This window comes from Rattus norvegicus, chromosome 16 (assembly GCF_021556685.1).
Source record: "Rattus norvegicus strain SHRSP/BbbUtx chromosome 16, alternate assembly SHRSP_T2T, whole genome shotgun sequence".
NCBI classification, from domain to species: Eukaryota; Metazoa; Chordata; class Mammalia; order Rodentia; family Muridae; genus Rattus; species Rattus norvegicus.
This window is the reverse complement of record NC_141549.1, coordinates 27,992,941-28,013,378: the sequence shown is the minus strand read 5'-3', so window position 1 is coordinate 28,013,378 and position 20,438 is coordinate 27,992,941. Positions and strand designations below refer to the sequence as shown.

At 39.7% G+C, this 20,438-nt stretch overlaps 1 protein-coding gene across 20 annotated transcripts in view; it reads right to left on the bottom strand.

Moving 5' to 3' along the window:
• Psd3 (pleckstrin and Sec7 domain containing 3) overlaps positions 1-20,438 on the bottom strand; it is a 557,293-nt gene that overhangs the window by 114,435 nt on the left and 422,420 nt on the right. The window contains exon 1 of one of the 20 annotated variants that reach the window (XM_087588304.1): positions 9,392-9,727. Within the exon in view, the coding sequence (XP_087444430.1) occupies positions 9,392-9,550 (159 nt within the window). The 5' untranslated portion in view covers positions 9,551-9,727. 20 annotated transcript variants of the gene reach the window in all.

Sequence of the window (20,438 nt, the reverse complement as noted above, 5' to 3'; positions counted from 1 at the left end):
TTTATTTATTAAAATAGAAGAGTAAGAATCAAATGTTGTCTGTTTGCCTTTAGTCTTGTCAGTGTTCCATAAATTATCTTGAACTCAGTGGATTTCTTTTTTAATCCTTGTTGAGAAAACCTGGCCTTCAATGATAACAATGCTAAGTACCCGTAAGTATGATCGTGGGTCATAAACGCAGACTTAATGGTCTGGACATCAGCAAAGCTAGATTCAAACCTGCAACTTAGGAAGGGGGATTCTTTAACCTCACTAATCAGGAAGCCGGAGGGCCTGGTACTTGCTTCAGGATGTTGGTTGCCTGATCAAAAGCAAGATGTGTAATTAAATTTTAAGTTGAATGAGCAATGAATAACTTCTCTTTAGTGTAAGTGTGCCCCCAAATTTTACATTAGACATAGGAAAAGTTGTTATCTAAAATAACCTGAATTTAATCTGGCTGCTTTGCATTGATTCATATTCCTTAAATCTGGTGACCTCATGATAATAAAAACGCAAGTACAGGAGTCAGGCTCCAGGCTCCTTTTATTTTTAGTTGAATATTTTATATTCTCCTTATACTACTTCCCTAAATGGAGTTGCCATGACGATACCAATGCATTCTCCAGCAGAGGGTATGTAACCCAGGAAGAGTTGACTGAAATATAGATGGCATGACAGGAACATATTAAAGTACCCTCATCTTTCTCCAACTCATTATAGGTGTTAGAGACAAGTATCTTGAAACCTCATGTGAATGTGATTTATGTAGAGAACTTACAGCCCGAAAGCCTACAATAAAATTGTACGTAATTACAGTCTTAGTGAATATGCGTGGAACATTGACTTCTAAAACACTCTTCAGCATACGCAGCTCTTCATAAGCTCCAAATTCATTTTGATCTTAGCCACCTCCTGGTTTCACTTCTATTGCTTCCTCCCTGATCCTCTGGGGTGCTGTTTATCAGAAACTCGCCTGTATTTGGACAGCTAATCCTTGCTTGAAAAATATGACATAACCTACATTTTCAAAGATGATTCTAGATAGCACTTGCTAAGATCTGCTGTTAGATCGTCTCTTTGATAGTCCTTGTTGTTGAAAGGTAGCAGATAGAGGCCACAATAAAGAATGCTTTACAATCTGAAATAAGGGGTACATAAATCTCAAATGACCATGTAATTATATGCAGTATTTAAAATACATAAGAAAATGGTCAATTATATTTAATGATTATGAACATGATCATAAAGTTAATGTGAACAGTTATTAAAGAACTATTTTGTTGGGCAACAATCTGAGCCCTTTTAAATAAATGGCTCCTAAAACCAATCCCCAGAAGACATGAACATTCAAGAGGAACACGAGGCCTGGCATTTGCTCCCTGTCATTTCCATACATTAGAAAAAGCAAAGAAGACAACTCTAAGTGGACACAGATTTTATTCAAAACAATCAATGAAGCTGCATTAAATAATCAAATCTAGTGGGTCCTAGGCATTAACTTTTCATAAACAGCAGAATTTTCTGAATAAAGTTTGGGGAACCAAACATAATTGTCATTTTGTTTCATTAAGATAAAATTATTTTTAAAATAAAAGAACACAACTTATTAACACCATTCCATTGAAACTAATTATATATTTATTTAATACATACCTCTCTATATAAATATACATGGCACCTATGTTATAAACACATCTACTTGTCTTCCTGCCTACTGTAACAGGACTATATCCCCTCACACTTTGGAGGACCATCAGTTTTGAGCGCCTACGTTACAATGACAACATTGATAGAAATTATAGCTAAGCAACATGGCACAGTACAGCACCTTTTAAAAAGTAAAGTTTCTTTGTGTTTGCCATGTAACTAATCAAACTGCATTTTGCTGGTGGCATGAAATGAGTTTCCTGGGAACCTTTCTCTACGTCACCTCTACTATCTCCCATCAAGCTTCCCATCTCATATCTGCAGAGCCCCATGACTGGTATTCAGTCAGTGCTAAGGCTGGACTCCTCCATTCTTTCCTGTCTCCGCTGCCTGCTTCCATCCCCTACACATCTGCGGTCCTGGAGGTTCCCCTCCCTCTGGGCTATTCCACTTCCTGTTTATTAGATACAGGTCTTCTTACTTCTGAGAAAATATACCCGAGGGAGGATGAAGGCAGAGATTCCTTTTGTGAAATATTTCAACATTTCACTCACAGCTGCTATTTTCCACACAGGGATCTCACCATGGGCCTCAAAATGGGTCTGAATTATGGCTGAAGGCTCTGGTTAACACAGTGTGGAAGATGAACAGAAAACACAGGAAAGGGAGGGTCAGTGGCCACACTAGGGAGGGGAATGCACTTAGAATTTCTAACCTGAGGGACTTTAGAAAGAGCAATCTCATGTTTTGAACGGGTGGCTGGGGCCTTCATCCCTGGGACTTGATGGGTTCTGCTCACTCTCCCTACCTGCAGGGCTGCAGGTCCCTGCATGCCAGCTTTTCCCTACTGACTGAAAGGTAAAAAGATACCTGCTTTTCAGCTATCAAATGATAGTTTAGGGGATCCTCTCATTTGCCCTGTCCTCAAAGATCTACCATTTCCGCCCCAAGATTTCAGTGGGGTTTTTCAAGGCATGGAAATAAAAAGGTACTGTTCCTTTAAACTAATTAGAGTAGTTATGTTTTGACTGAATAAAAACATCATTTATCTGTGGACTAAAAAAACATAGCATGGGGTTAATGGAGCATACAAAAAGCCCTTCACGCATTGCCCAATCATGATAAGAGTCTTCTTATTTGAATGTTTCTAAGAAAGTAGAGTGAAGAACAACAACATCAATCAGCAGAGAGAACTTGGCATTCTATCTGTCTTTACCTCTCTTGTGACAGTAAACAGCTGCCTTTTTCCAGGGCCTAGTGACACAACTATAATCCCAGTCCTCAGGATACTAAGGTCGAAGGATCCAGAGTTGGAAGCCAGACAGAGCTGTATAACCCTCTCTCAATAACTTAAAGGTAAAGGCTTCATCCCCAAAGCACACAGTCAGGAAGGACACCAAATGGATCCTTATGCTGGAGATCTTAGTAGGTGACTGTAATGAATACATACAGCAGGGACTGACTCCTGCCATGAGCTCCAGGAGCTCCGGGGACTGAAATCTTAGTACTTATTATGAACACTAAGGTATGGCCAGTGGGTGTGTGCTAAAGAGCAGAAGGTGACTACTCTACTGAATTACCCCGATTCAGCAAGACGGGACTATCTGGATGGCTAAATAGTATTTATTATTTGACTAACAACACCCGAGCCTGGCAAGGAGCATCCTGACATCTCACGGTAGTTCACAATCAAACACTAAACTGGCTGTGACAATCAACAGCAGATCACGAAAAGACCTGGAGTAAGACAGTGTCTTATTTGGTAATTTTCACAGAATCTTGACATGGCGGGTGGTGCCAAAGGTCCTACTGCCAAAATCAAATTCCACCGAAATCAGAAGATCTTGCATTTGAAGATGTGTCCATCAGACCACAGAAAACTGGTTTTTAAAAAAAGTGATAAAAAAAAACAAGCTACTGGAATGATAATGCAAAATTCAAACTAAAAACAATTAGTAATAGCAGAGTAATTTCAAGATAAGTTGAGGAAGAAGGTGTCATACTCAGCTACTCAATGTCTGCATCATTATAAATATATATTACACACACACACACACACACACACACACACACACACACACACACACACACACCCTAAAAGAACTCTAGATGTTTATAATCCTTGAAGACTGAGGCAGGCAGGCCCCATCTAGTAGACTATTCTGAGGGAAAGGCATTATGCATTATCCTTTTGCATTTCCTTTCTAACTGCCCTGATTTCCACCAAGGACTGACTTTTAAAAGCATGTCTCTTTTCCCCCTCTTCATTCTTATCACAGATTTTCCTTTCCCCTCCCTCGATTCTGGCAAGAGTGGTGTCAGTCCCTTGACAAGAGTGACTGTATAGACTGGCATTTCTTTTCCCAGTGTCCGGATGCTACATGGAGGTGAGCAGGCGATCTACTCATAGGAACAGCAGAACAAGAGCACAGGTTGACGCTGAGAGTTATTTTTGAGACACTCAAACTGAACACCCCACCGAATGTCCTTTTCTCAAGTGAAATGGATCAGACTGTGATGGTAGAGGATCTGCTTTTAATTATGTTCAAGAGTCAGCAGGTGTCACCCAATCAGGACTTGGTTTGGTGGACACTTCCCCCTAAATAGCCATTTTTACACCCTGGGGGCAAAGGTGTTACCTTACAAGAAAGCACAGCAGGACCTACGAACCCCAGCACCCCAGCTGGGGCCTGGGCCCCAACGGACATGACCGAACCCCAGCCACACTTTGCCAGCTTGGAAACTCAAGAATAAAAACCAAATGCAGACAAGATTTTGTGTTTTAACAAGTCTGACTCAAGTCCTGAGGCAGATATACAGCTATTGATAATGACACAAACTGGGGGACACGCTGCCAGAGCAAGCCTTGTCTCTTCCTAAGGTCTACACTGGGAAACACAAACGAAAACATTAATATATCTGCATTAATTCGTCTGTCAGAATCACACTGAACAAAAACATAGCTTCCTAGAACACAGAAAGTTCAGTGTAAAGATAATATAACCAACAGTAAGAAAAGAGCTTTGGGGATAAAATTGTCTCAGTCTTAGCATTTGCCCCTGATCCTTTCACAATACCAGGGTTTTAACCAATACCTATGATGTTGCTAACATTGTGACGTAATAGTCAATATAATATCTCCCCCAAAGCTTTCGACTATCATTTATGTGGATTGAAATATGTTCTGCTTCTACTTCAGAGTTTAAATATGTAATATTTTGTTATGTATTTATATTATTATATACTATATATGCAAGGGCAGTTTCAACTGAGAAGGTAATTCCTTCATATTATACAAGACAGATTTTTAAACAGGTTGATGTGAATCTTCTTCCCAGATTTAGGTTTTTGTCTTAAAAAAATGATCCAGGGGGGAAAAAAAAACATGATTTCAGTCTGCGAACCTCCCACTAAAATTTGAGGTTCCAAAAGGGCACTGTAAAGACTTCTGGGGTTCTTTTGTATATAGCACTGACTCACAAAGAAGAGGTTATCAGCATTCACCTAGCACTGCTAAAGAAAAAGCGAGCAAATCCTTTGCCGACTGAAAAGAATGGAGTTGATGGTGCCTTTCAATATTATTGCAGCGTGTTTTACAAAGCAATGAATTAAGCATTCCCCAAGCAGTACTTTGGCAAAGCACTTCCATTTCTCTCTCACATGTTTACAGTTAACATCTCCAGGAACCCAGACTCATCTACAGTGCTATAAAACTCACTCACCTTCCTGGAAGCTAGCTTGGTCTTTGGTTTCTCTTTAAGGAAAAAGTATAAGTCCATCAAAATTAGAAAACTTAACCTTGCTCAGAAGAAGGATATCTCATCAACTGCAATTTACTGTAAGTCTCCGTGAGAAATGACTTGGGGAGAAAGAAGCAGAGTGATAATTAATGAGGAAAACCCACACTATGCCTGGGCAGCGTCTTGGCTCACAAAGCAGATGGCCAATTTCTTCACCATGTACCATCCACAGTAGCATGAGTTTCATGAGATGTGCCTCAAGTTTCTTTGCTACTTTAACAAACAAAACATTTTTAAACAGTTCGTTTAATCTCAGTCATCACTGAGAGGATTCTTAGCAAGATGATGCTGTTATTCCCCAACATCATGCCTCAGTGATCCAACTATGCATGTTGCTTTCGTGCTCTGAAATGGCATTAAAAAATGACATTGTCAAGCTGAGGTTGGGCCCAGGTAAGTATGCTTGGTAAGAGTTGGGCACATAGGGGCTGGGGATTTAGCTCAGTGGTAGAGCACCTGCCTAGCGAGCGCAAGGCCCTGGGTTCGGTCCCCAGCTCTGAGGAAAAAAAAAAAGAGTTGGGCACATAAAACAAATCAAAGCATGAACACCACCAGCTTTTACAACTCTTAATCTAAGCCAGTAAGAAAAACGAAGTTATACCATATAATTTATATGTACTTTTATATATAGCCAGATGGGGAGGAGGAAATGTGAACACGTTCAGTAGAAGTGTGGTTTGAATTAGCATGTTGAATCTGGTCGAGTGACTGACATGCATATGTGAAACCTGAAGTTCACTGGATAGCCTGCACCATGATAAACACATAAATGGATAGAATAAAGACACATGAAAGTCAAGAATCAATATCCCCAAATGATTCCAAATTCTTATTTCTGTCTAGCGTGTCCTGTTGACCCTGGTAGCAGGAAGCTCTGTGGCGCCCCGTCATGGCCAGTAGACCGAATGGCAACTCTACCAGTATCAGGTAATTAAAAGACAACTGTTTAAATGCGTTCATAGGCTCAAATGAGACACTTCGAAAATCAATACCAGTTTCCATATATGTACAAGGATCCTTCTTAAAATTCATTAGCAATGAGTATCCGCTACATTTCATCTGTTCCAGAATTTGATATAAATATTACCCAGAAAAAGGAAAAAAATCATGTTCTTCAAAAGAAAAAAAAAGATTTCATTATTTTTAAGAGGGTGGAGGGAGTTAGGGGGAGGAAGAGGGCAGATGTGGGCTAGGGGGTTGGTGGAGAAGTGACTGGAAAGTGGGATATAGTGGAATGGAGGGTTGGTGGAGGGGGTAACCAGGAAGTGGGATATCATTTGAGATGTAAATGAATGGAATGATCATTAATAATAAAAATTTAGCTAAAAAATCTTGAAACATTTTTTTTAAAAATTTAAGGCAATAAGTAAATAATTTTTCAGAAACCTTTTAATACTTTCTTCAAATAAAAGACAAAATATAAAAGTGGATGAAAAGTGAGGCCTGAAAATGAACTAATTTCATAGTTATACAAATAAATGATTTTATGGCAACAAAAAAAAGTTAAGAAACATCAAAGATGACAGTTTTCCAAGAATATAAAACATATTAGAATTAAACTATGTGAAAACTATTTACTTATTCTAGAATAGACTAGGTAGTTTTAGGGAGAGAATTTAGTCCTAGAAGTGACCTTGGCTAATTAATGTTATCTTCTTATTGCCTTTCCTGGAGGAAAGAGTCAGATGTAGTAGAAGAAATAAACTTTCTTATCACGGGCTTAGACAACCTTTTATTTTTTGCAGACAGTCAGATAACTAAAAAATACTACTTAACTGATTAGCAGGAGAAAAACACTGATTTGCCTTCAACTAATAAAATTTTACTACTAGATACAACTGAGGTGAATAATCCTTTTAACTATTAGCACTTGAATAAAACATGTGCAGTATAGAGAAGAACATAGGTTACCATGTAATTACACTTGTCCATAATGAAATTCAGTTAATTAGTTTAGGGAACAAGTGCTTAGCATATTCAATTAGCTTCATTTAGTGAACAAAATTTGCTAATGAATGATAATATTTAATGTATCTAATCTCTAATTCTAATGGAATACATACACTAGGAAAAGAGGCAGACATGAGGTGACAGGGAGACAGAGTCAGAGTCTAGGAGCCAAGACCTTATTTATATTATTTCATAAACACCCCAGAACTCAAGATATAATATCCATAAATTCATACATATAATATATACATATTGTGTTTATATTACATATATATAGTTAGTGACGGCTTCTTGACTATAATTCTATCAGGAGCGTGTATACAATACTCTTCTCAAAGTGAACAGATTCCTATCAGATAGGAAACTGTATAGAAAATAGAAAAGTTATTAGATAAATATGCTCATTTGGCACCTGATAGCTTATATTAACCCATACAACCTAATTCTGAGCAAACCAATAGTATTAAAATGATTAAAATTTCATCAGGATGGGAGTTTACAAAAGCATTCCCAATGATGACCTCTTACTTCTCAGGGCTTCTGACTACAGGTTATAAATACAATACATATTAAAATAAAATTCAGAGATGCTAAATTAGTGTTCTTTGCAAAGTAAATTTTATAACCATACTGACCACCACATGCACGCCCTTCTATATCTCCTTAATACTGTAATACCCTTTGGGATTTACGTCAGCAGGAGACTATAGTCATCATACCATCGGAGGTCGCATAGCAGTTGCAGTAGGGACCAAGACATGCTTATTCTGGTCATATAAAAAGACTACCGAAAGATACATGCTTCTTCCTAAAACTGTTATTTTAAAATTACCAAGAAAAAGCCACCTGTTAAGAACTTATTAGAGCCAAATTATTTGCTAATGATTGACAGGGTTAGATTCCACTGTCTCATACTGTAAGGTGAGAGATGGGGAGCCAGCAGGTCTTAAAGTCACCATCCACCACCTATCTTTTGTGAGGGGAACCTGTTAGGACCAAAGTCTTCCAATACTGTAATGACACAGGACGAAGAGGCTGGGAGGAAACAGGAGAGGAGGGCAGTGGAACAAGGTTGAAGGGGGTAGGCCTGTCACTCTCAGTGGGTCTGGACAGAACTCATGTGAAGGCTACAGTGATATACATCCACCTCCCAAGGCTTTTCCTACACGTCGTCAAGCCTGTGAATCTTGTGAGAATCATCCCCGTCCCAGCTCTAGAGTTCTCTGATCCTATGATTCCATCATTCCATTTTTAAACCTGTGGAGTGGGAGTGTTTCTGAGTACCCTGCTCACACAGATGGTGGTGGGAAGAATCTCAAGAATATGTTGCATGTAGTAAATGCCCACTTCACTACGTAGTCACCCCCTTCCCATGCCACATGAACCCAGATTGCTATCTCAGAGAGAGTCACAGAAAACACCAGTGCTTTATTAATGGCAGCATAGCAGCAGCACATACATACGTAAGGAACACAAAAGAAGGAATTTCTCCCAGTTACACACACCTGGCAGTGAGCATAGCAAGAATATAGCATACAGAACAGGGTCACTTTTCTACATTAGCTCCACAGACTGGGGGAGGGGGACAGACTGGGAGAGGGAAGAAAATAATGAACTCAATGGAAGATGAAAATTACACAAGATATTTCTACATTCCTGATGTTCTAAAAATACGCCACACTAAAAGCCATTTTTCAAGGCAACCTTTCTGAGACTATAACACGACCACCATGCCAACCACCAGTTTCCACAAGCAATGCTCTTTCAATACTGCCTCAATCCTTCCCTTCCACAAACTGGCTCTGTGCAGAACTGCTGCAAAGCCCAGCAGGTCTCCTGTCTGGAGTTCAGGTGTCACTGCTCGCCCGAATCCCACTGATTATCTTAGAGCCATTTTATGCTTCCTGTTACTTTCTCAGTCTGTCACTGCACATCAGACGCTGGCAGACTGCATAGCATCCTGCTATCCCACCGTACCACTGTCCATAATATTTAACATGGCATTTCTTTACCTTGGTCTCCTTAGCAGAAAACTCTGAGGAGTTGGAAATTTTCATAGACTTTGACCGGTGGGACTGCCGCCGGATGGAATCCTCCCGGGAGTACTTCACAGAACCTGAGGTCCTCACCCGTACCTTGCTGGCACTCTGAACACTATTCACACCAATCATGTTGAAGGTCTATCAGGGAATCGGTTTGGAGAAATAAAAAAAGGCACTTTCTACCCGTTACAAAGCTCTAACGCTGGAGGAACTCTGCCGGCCGTACCCCAGCAGCTCCAAGCAGCTCTGCGATTGCCTTAGCTTAGGAAGCACCAGGCTGCCTCCCCAGCATCTTCAACTGTTTGCAGTCTGATTGTTCCAGGCACGGCTCACGTCACTGGCTGCAAAGAGGAAAAAAAATGCAATCCCACCCCTGCTACTCGGCTCTTTTACACACACACACACACACACACACACACACACACACACACACACCCCATATTCACAGGGGAACAAATGGCAATTGGCCAAGCAAGCAGTTCATTAACATTCCAAATAGCAACACCATTTCTCTTGTGATATTGTGCAGTAATCTCATTAATGTCAACAACAAAACAGAGAAACCGCAAATAAAAGTCGCAAGTAATCGCACGGCACCACGTGTGGTGAGAATGGACGGAGCCACGTCTCTAAAAGGGGAAAAGAAATGCAGACGGGTATCAGGGTATCACCAGGCTCAATCAATTACAGGCTTGTGGCAGAGGACTAGCCACAAAGGCATCTTGGTAATCAATAATTTCCCTTGTTTTCCTGTTTCAAACTGTGTTGCTGCTCAGAAGAATTAAATGTTTCCTATGACCTTAGAATGCCACAGCCTGGTACTTAGACAGGAACTGCTGCCTTGTTCAGCAAATGCAGAAGAATTAGTTACCTTCCTATTGCACTAAAGTTAAGGGGGGAGGGTGTTAACTATGGCTTAGAGTAGGATCAATAAATCCAATCCAGATCAATAAGGAGATTTCCCAGAGTCTCAAATGCTCCGTGAAAATGGGAACCTGCTGCTTTCTGAGAAAGAATTACAAGTTGGACCTTGTTATAAAATGAGACATATTTAGTTCTGACACATGAAGTTCCTTTTGCATGTCTACAACTGTAACAGCAGACTTGCCTGGTACCACAGAAGCAGCAGGGCAGCTGCAGAATCAGGTCTTGGTTTGGGTATTAATACAAATTAACAAAACAAAAATAGTATGCAAAAACTACTCTGCCAAAAATGTTGCCTCAATTCTCTATGACTCTTAAATCTAAATCTAATTCCCTTTTTGATTCTTGAGAATTCTATATAGCATACAACCCATTATATATATATATATATATATATATATATATACACACACACACACACACACACACACACATATACACATATACATGATATACTCGGACATTAAGATATCGGCTGTTATTCCCCTCTGCCAAGCAGCCCAGGGAAAGGGAACTCTGGAGCCTTTGATTTTTTTTTTTTTTTTTGGTATCATGACGGGCTGTGTTCCATTTCCCTTCACCATCCCCATCCTTTCTTTGAAGCCTCAGGGCTTCAAGTGTTCTATAAGCACACTGACAAATGAATGGGATTTGGTTTAAAATAATAATAGAAAATAAATTTAGAAGATCTTAGGGCTCACCTGCCTTTAGGGATACATGGAGTTCAGAGTCTATGCCATCATTCAGTCTTCTCTGAGGTATACCTTTCTCACCTCAAGTAATGGGCTCAGAATATAATGGCTTTACAGTTTATGGGGAATGATTCGAAGATATAAAACATATATAGCGGTGCAATAATGCTAACCATTTGTAATATATGCAGTTGCAGCCAGAGCACACTGTAAATATATCTAGGCACTCAGGGGAACCACAGAGATACTGCACCACACCGGATCCCAAGCAGCACCCTGCATGTATGTGGTGTCTCCTCAGAGCCAGCACTTGTTATTCAGCCTTAGGATATTTGCCTGTCTCCATGGGTGGCTTTAGCATTTCTCCAATATGACATCCACCTCCACTTCTGGGAGACACTGAAGGAATGTGTTATTTTTTGCCCCATTGCTGCCCAACTGGCATTAGCCATAGACTGCAATAACTATAACCACTTGCTCTGTTCAATACCTGCAACTCCATCCACCTGTATGATAAGGGTGGTCAGTCTAGGATGCTTTGAACAACCAGATCCAAGCCCTTATTCTGTGCTAAATGATAGGGCATCGTCTCCCCCCACACTGCAGATGCAGTGAAGCTTTCCAAAGCCAGAGAGAAAAGCCTTCCTCCTTCCCTGCCGTGCATTCTATGTTCCATACCCCTGTCTGTGCGCTGACACACACCACTGCAATGGCTCTCACGGTCCAACAACTAAGAGCAGGTGGTGTCTCTGACCTCCTAAGTGTGGTTTTCAGAGGCACCTGAGACTCCTAGCTCTTTGGGTTCTTGGTGTTCTCAGGGCCCTTTGGTTCTTGGTTCTCCATTACTGCCCCTTTCAATCAGATCCATGTCCTCATGCCAAATTCTAGTACTAACTCTGGTCTCCATACCGCCTTTGAATATGGGTTTGCCTCCCTTTTGTGAACCCTTTTCAGTGATTCCCACTTGCTGCCCTTCTTCCAGGACCTGTGTTGCCTCGCCCCTCACCCCCCAACACAGTCTACATAGTTGGCGTCTCATGATCCAAGGTCAGCCTAAGGATAACCTGTCAAAGAGATTGCCACTAGCTACTCTTCCTACCAATCCTTATCTTCCACCCTAGGCAGTCTCCTTTATGAGACCTACACCCCCCACCTCTAGGACACTCATTTGGTCTAAAGTCATAGCCATCTCAGGACCCCTGTCAGTAGCTAGTAGAGAACAGTTCAGTGACGATGTGTGGAGTAAACAAACTACTTAAATATAAGACAAGTCTGCCTATCAGAGTTCATGTCACTGACCTTGCTTTTAAAGGAATTTAATTTTCTGAAAGATGAATATAGTGAAAAGCAATAAAATATTTTGATTTGCTTATCAAAAAGCGTCTAATTGAAGCTTTTTCCCATTCTGGTTGCTTAGTCTTTCTACTCAGAAACAAGAACTATTACATGCTTCACATGAATCTCTTCAGAGTGAATCCACCCATACATACTGTATGAATATATCCATTCACAGCTTATGGGCAATACATGGAAACATAGATATTATTGCTATCTCTTAATTGGATATAAGACTATGTAATTCATTAATAATTGTATAATATTACATTATATGAATATATTGTATTTCATTGGTGCCATATTACTGGACATGTACTTTGCTGTCATTCGTTACAATAGATTCAGAAAATGGGTTCAGGAAATATAGACGCATTATATCATATCTAAACAATATGGCTTTCTAAACAAACAGTTTTTTTGTTCTATAATTGCTTTCTACTGCCACTGTCTTGATGTGGTTACACATGGTTTATAACTAGATGCAGTATGAGATAATCAGTTCAAAGACACATTACATGGCTCTGTTCTACACTAGCCTACTCTGAGGCCTTGCCTGTTCTAGACATTAGCTGGCCTATGCGGACAGATTGCATCCAATAAAATAAGGGCAGGCCTCCTAGAGAGCAGCAGCTGCTTAACAGCAAAAAATAGCTTTCTATGAAAGCTTCGGCAAAAAACAAAGGTGACTTCCTTAATAGGACAGAATGGTAGGAGAAACTATTAAGGCAAATCCATTAACCAGAGGGCTGTGGGCTGGCACTTTATTCTGATGCTTTCTTGGAACGTGGGTATTATCTATCACATAAGTCCCATAAATCTTCTTAAAAAGGCTTTACCTATTAATAGTAGTGATAATAATAATAATAATAATAACAATAACAATAATAACAACAACTACAATGAATCCCATTAGACATTTTTTTTATTATGTGCCTAGTAGGTAGTGGGTAGTAAGGTCATATACGACTCAGACAACTTTGATCAATCGATTATGATAGTGCAATGGCATCAGTAAGTTCCTGTGGAGTATCAAGGGACTTAAAGGCTCGCAGAACTTAAATGTGATAATTGCTAGAACAATAATGGTATGTAGACAGAAGCTTCCCTCTTTTCTAAAATAATATTTTGGAAAATTAGCCAAATACACAAACAAAACTAAAACAAATAAAAGGCCAAATTCAAACATGAGCTAAATGAAGGAAAAGTGAAAGATTCAGCTACCAACACTGGAGAGAAGACAGAGTAGAAGTGCATTGCATAAATCAATCTTCTAGAGGCTTAGCAGAGTTCAGGAGGTGGCTGGGGCTTGAGAGGTCAGAGCAGGCCTTTTTGCCCCTTTGTTCTCAGAGCAGAATGGCGGTTTTAATAATTCCCTAGTTCAAAAGGTTCCCATGCTTTCTTTCCCTAGGCTCCTTAGACTTCATTTTGAGAGCGAAGTGACAAGGTAGAAGCTGAGATTCTCTAGCCACTGTCACACAGCCAGCATCCCGGTGAAGCTACTGCTGTTTAAAGGTGCTAATGAATAATCCTCTAAGCTAATCCTTTGGACTCAAACTCATCATCAGGTTTGGACTTAGAAATAATCACCTCCAACCTCTTCGTTTTCAAGATGAATATTTATGAGGTAAAGGAATTTAGAGTGACTTTTTCAGGGCCTGATTATGCAGAGTTTCTTATTCTCTAACACCAGAGGGGTTATTTAGGTGGTCGAGGGGTAAATACGTTGTTTTCTACACTATTTGTCTTTTAAAAGCTAAATATACCACAAACATACACATCTACATCGTACCGATGCTTGAAATGATTGTCTTGAAATGAAAGTGGATTTTAGGAGAGAAATATAAGAAATGGAGATGACCACTTATAAAACAGTTATGGAAAGAAGACTTGAAACGAAACAACTCTATCAGTACTAGCTTCCAAACCATGTCAAACATGGCATCTTATGCTCTGTGCTGTGGTAGGGAAGGCAGGTTCCCTTCTGTGCAGTGGGTACTCTTCCTTTCCAAATATTGTGAGATCACAAAACTGGCCATCTTTCTACACCACCATCTGTGACATTGCGTGTTTACAGAAAACACGGAGACACTTAGGAACCCAAACTAAACCTATGCGTCCTGTCTTCATCCACATTATCCAAGCTGATACGACATTGCCGGAGAACCCTATTTCGAACGTAAGTAGATGTGGCAGTTTAGCGTCTCCTAGCACATTATGCCCCAAAACAAAAACCTGCTCCTCTAGTCCACACTAATCTAGTTATAGGAGGTACTGCTGGGTTAGACACTCGTAGCAGAGCCAGTGCCCAATCTCATTGCTAGGTGACACTGTCTACCAATTTGACCCTAACCTCTGCTTCTAATCTAGGGCTCTGGAAATTTCTCACAAACACAGTCTTGTCCTCCACCGAAGGTCTGCTCTTGTTCTCTTGTTCAGAAGGCTGCTAGGCAAGATACATACATACATACATACATACATACACACACACACACACACACACACACACACACACACACACACACACACACACACACTTTTGCCCATTTCAAAACCAATGTGAAAATTTTGCTTTGCTGGGCGGCTATACATTTCCCAATTCATAAACAATTAGGATGTAAACAAAAAACTAAAATTAAGTCATCTTTGAAGATAATTGATTATTGAAAGTCTCAGACTCTATGATCTGTTTTACCTATGAGAACGGGTTACTTCACTCTAGCAGACTCAGTCTTGCCTGTAGCATCACATGTTTTTAATTCCATCTGTTCTTGAAATATACAAAGCAACTATATGGGGGAAATCCTTTAAATAGAACCTTCTTATATTTAAAATTAAATGATATGGCCATGTTCAAACATGAAGGAGTCCCAAGATTTAAAAAAGTATTTTTCCTCTGAACCAAGCCATTAATATAAAGTTATTTAGATCAGAGACATACATGAGCTTTGGTAGTTAGGAGTGAAGAAAAATGCACAAGGAATCCTGCAGCCAGGACACGTCTCTGTATAACTGGCATTTCCTTCTCAAACTACTACATATGAAAAAGCACAGAACCCTATCCCAGCATGATAGATTTTCTTGAGGAGGGTGGGTAAATCAATTTATTCTATACACTTGAAATATATAAATTCTTGTTATAAGAAAGTAATCTTCATGCTGTAGTGGAATAATTGCAAGATGTAAATACAAAAATTGGGTAGCCAAGCCGTCGCAGCTTTTCTTCCAAGGTGAGTAGGCTAATAATTGTCTACGGGGTAGTAAACACTGAGAAAATGTTCTGTTCCAGAGGCTAATCCAATAAGGCTGCCCATAATTACCTCTTTACACCACCCAGTGTAATAATAAACACTCCCAAGGCCTAAGACGTGCCAGCCACAGTGTCTACGAGGAAATGAAATGATTGGAGACCTTGCCCTCATGGTGCTTCATGACAGAGATAAATTACACTTCCATGCAAGAACCTGTCAATCAAAGGAACTAACTCCACTTGCCCGTTTTCCTAAAGCATTGTCCAGAGTACATCTCTTTCTTCTATGTCACTTTTATTTATCAGAAAAATCTTTTAATGCTTCTGTCCATCATCAAAATTTCTGAGTAGTTTGTTTGTGTTTTTGAGTCAACTATTTTAATCTGTATTAGTTTACTTTCTCTTCCTGACGATGAGAAGGCCTAGCTACACAACTTGGCAGAGGAAGCATTCACTTCAGAAACACAGTCCATCATTGCAGAGGAGGGACTGTAGCAGAAGCAGGGTACATTATTGTGGTAATGACTTAGCCCACATCTGGGCAGATCAGGAATGCAAAGAGATGAGGATCCCTGGCTTTATTTTCCCTTTTTATTCAGGGTCTGAGTCCACACCAGGCAATTGTTACCCATATGCAGGGTGGTAAGTCTTTCCTCCTTGGTAAATTCTCCCTGGAAATGCCTTTACATACATATGTAAAGGCTCATTAAATCTGTATTTCTAATCCAACCAAGTTAAAAATGCAAATCATCACCCACACACACACAATGGCTCCCATTTGATGCTGTGTAAGAGTACTTGTAGTCTCTATAATGCAAATGACAAAACATGTTTAATTCTGCTAAACATTTTGATTTCTCTCATTTACTATTCCAGGTGCTAGGAACAGATTATTATGCAGAAGCAGGCAGAATACCTTTCCCACCGAGACAGACAATCAGATATCATTGATTAAATAATCAATCCCTCAAACAGAGATAAATCAGTAACACTGTCAATACCACAATGAAGAAACACGCAGTGTTCTGAAGGGATTCCAACCTGTCCTGACCTTAGAGAGGACTGATTTCCCAGAGGACACTGGACAATGATGACTGAGATGGTACTGAGGCATAAGCTGCAAAAGAAAGAGACCCTGAGCAGGATATACAACACTTCTGAGGCACAGGGGAGAAGAGTAGATATGAGAGTCTGAGAGGCCAGTGAGACTCAATGGAAGAAGGGATTGTGGGATAAGAAGGAGATAAGCCATTGCTAGGGTTTACCAAAGCAGCAACAGAATTTCAATTCAACTCTAGATAAGTTTTCTTCCTTCCCAATAACTAACATGAATTCCTGGACCGTATCAACACATACTCTTTAATATACTACAATCTTAATGTTTACACAGGGTAAAATCAGAGGCAGCAAGGGTCTGCCAATGGTCTACATGAATACGGAATTTATTTAATTGCTGCTTACTGCCATAAAGGTTTACTTTAACTCACAGCAACACCCCTGTAAGATAACAGCTGTGGCAAGAATTGTTCCTCACAAAAGACCACAAGAAATTGTTACTTTATGGTCATTTTCTGTATCTAAGTCCTTGGTTTTAAAACAAACACAATAAGCAAATTATCTATGCTGGATATATGTTACTCAAATATCTCAGTCAGGAGGTCCAGCCAGAATCCCAATCATCATCATCATCATCATCATCATCATCATCATCATCATCATCCCCCCCGTCAGGTCAAATGGGAGGTTAAGTCTTAAAGCTGTCCTGTGGGGTATCAGAAGCCCATTTTCAGAAACAGAAAGTTTAGGTGGAAGTTTAGACCAGCTCAGCTTGCCTTCAAGTATAGTCCTGAAGAGTTTAGAGAACCGTGAAGCGGGTTCAGGAGAAAACTACTCCATGTTCCTAAACAGATAAAGGCCAGGTATTACACATATGAAATGTCTCACACTCAGCCCGTCTCTGAGGGCTGAGAGAAAGAGCGCCATTTCAAGGCATTTTGTCTGAGTTACTGCTGACACTGCTTCTGGCTCCCTCTTCACCCCATCAGCTCCTACAGAATCTGTTGGGTTCCAAGGGTTTAAAGCCAGCTAGAAATGTGTAACCTTAAACCAAACCACCAAAGAAACAAAACCAACAGGCTTAGCTTTCTCTACCTTATCCAAGTTTCAATTTGTGACTTCCACAGCTTAACAGCATGCATGCTGGCAATAAGGTACAAGACTTATGTACCAAAGGGACCTGTGTAGACATCTTGGCTTGACTATTGATTTTGGAAGTTTCTTAAATTCTTTAAACATCACACAAAAGCAAACAAAGTAAGCAAGCAAATGAACAAACAAGCAAACAAACAACAACCGAGAAGGAACATGCCACACTGGAGAAGAAATTTGCCACAGTAGGTGTTCACTGATGTTAGCTTACTCAATTAACAGTACATCTTCCCCATTTTAGAAGGACTCCGCCACAGGTAGTAGACAGACCCTGTCCTTGTACGTTATAGGCCATTGCATAAACCCTAAGTTAAAAGAATTTTGTTCTTTGATATTTTCAAAGGTGACACCTCAAGGCTGTTGTGGCATGTAACACACACACACACACACACACACACACACACACACACACACACACACACACACACACACACACTATGTCCACCGAAGGAACATGCTATTGTCCTCTATTGTCTGCTTATCTTAGTTAGCTCTGTTTCCTACCTAGGATTCTCGAAACAGCAATCACTTTGAACTCCTTAATAACTATTTCTTTCTCTTTCTTTTCTTTCCTTTTCTTTATTTTTTCCTTCCTTCCTTCCTTCTTTCTTCTGTTTCTCTTTCTTCCATTTTCCTTTCTTTTTCTCTTTCTTTTTCCTTCCTCCCCGCTTTCTACAGGAGCCAAGAATCTTTGTTAGTGCAGATATCACATTATGGAAAGTTAAAAAAAGCACATAACATAGTGCTGTGTAAGCAGAGCAGGTGCAGTCATGGATAGTCTGGCGGGACCGTGAATACTCACTCATTTGAGATCTAACTGCCCTCTTGGCCAAGTCTTACAAAATAATAAAGCAAGTTGATTCCTAAATATAGAGCTTTTTCTCCATAACAAAGATTAAGATAATACAACGCAGGTATCTACTAATGCCTGGGTCTCCAAAGAGCAAGTGAAATTTCCCTCATCTCTTTTAGTAGGCATTTTTATTACATAATAACTGACACATAAAATAATATTTAATATGATAATAATACAATTTTATGGAAGATTATTAAAAATAATGAAAAACACGTCAATAGCCCCCACCTAAATGTGAAATTAGGAAGTACCATCTTTAAAACTTCTTAACTTCAGTCACAACCACTGTACTCTTCCTCAGGTCACACACGATGGGATTAAAGCCTAGAAAATATTACATTTTGGCTCTAGGAAAAGTTTTACAATGGCATTGTGTATAACAGGAAAAAGGAGGATTTGTCTTAGGGGGTTACTAAACAAGAGAACTTACCTACCTACAAGTTGACTAGCACAGACTCACATCTGCACTGAGTGCTAAGTAAAGGGAGGGTGAAGACCCTAGTTCTACTAGTTTGCTGCTGCTCTTCATCCATCCCTGGATGGAATTTGGGGGTTCCCTTTGGAAAGAAGGACACAGGAAGTCTTGCTGTTTGGCTTGCTCTCAGAACTGCTGCATGGTGAAGCAAGCTCCTGGGAAGGAAGGTTTGCATCTGAGGATGTTCAACCCCAGTACAGCTCCAGCATCCCACTTAGGACAAACATAAGATCCACCTCAGCATCACAACCTGTGAGGAGTGTGGGGACCTTTGCAAAGACCAAATCATGGTCCACACATTCCAATCTTTCTCCCTTCCCAAACCCATTTGACAAAGCATGTTTTCCAGGAAATTCAAATAAGTCAGATGTCTTACCCCCAGTACTTCATTTAATCCTTGTGGACCCCCAGTAATTCATTTAATGTTTATGGTAAACCTTCCTAGGTACATGTTATTAGTTCTCTTTCATGGGTGGGTTTCATAAACGACAGCCAAGCTACCTAACACTACTCAGCTACAAAAGGAACCAGGTTGAGCTCAATGTTGAATCTACCTGAATCCTACTACACTCTTCTCTTCATGGCTTGTATCTATCACTAAGCAATACTTTGCTGGCTTTCCATTACGATACACTTCTAGAGGCAGAGTCATTAATTTAGATATTGTTTGCTACAAAATGTCTCTAGAGTGATCACATTTTTTCTATATTTTAATAGTAATAGAATTATATTGCCAGCTTATGTGCAATTTACTAGCCTATGAATATAAATGAGAGATACTTAACTTTCACTGAGTTGGTTCAAAGAAACCCAGCTACCCCTGCTTTCCTTATCCTAAGTAAAATGAGAGAGGAGGAGTATGCATGAGATCAATCAGACCACCATTAGCTCTATGAAAAGAAGCATAAAATAACAAGTCTAATAAAAGTACATCAAAATTTAATAATTTGAGGTTTCATAGTAATCTCATTAAATATGTATAAACAGAAAATTTAACAATTTTTTTTATTTCACACATCTAAAATATTACCATTCCAGGATGTAATTGATACAAAAATTACTGAGACATTGAAATTCTTATTTTTCTTATTAAGTCTTAGAAAACTGGTGTATATTTTTACACATATGAAGCATTTCAACTGAGCTAGCTGTCAACTGCTTTACAGCAGCGTAGGATCAGGGGCTACAGTATTAGATGCCACACAGAAAGGTGAGGCACAGAGAACAGGGAGCTAATAACAAGAGTGAGAGTAGAGAATTTATAATATTTCTTTTTT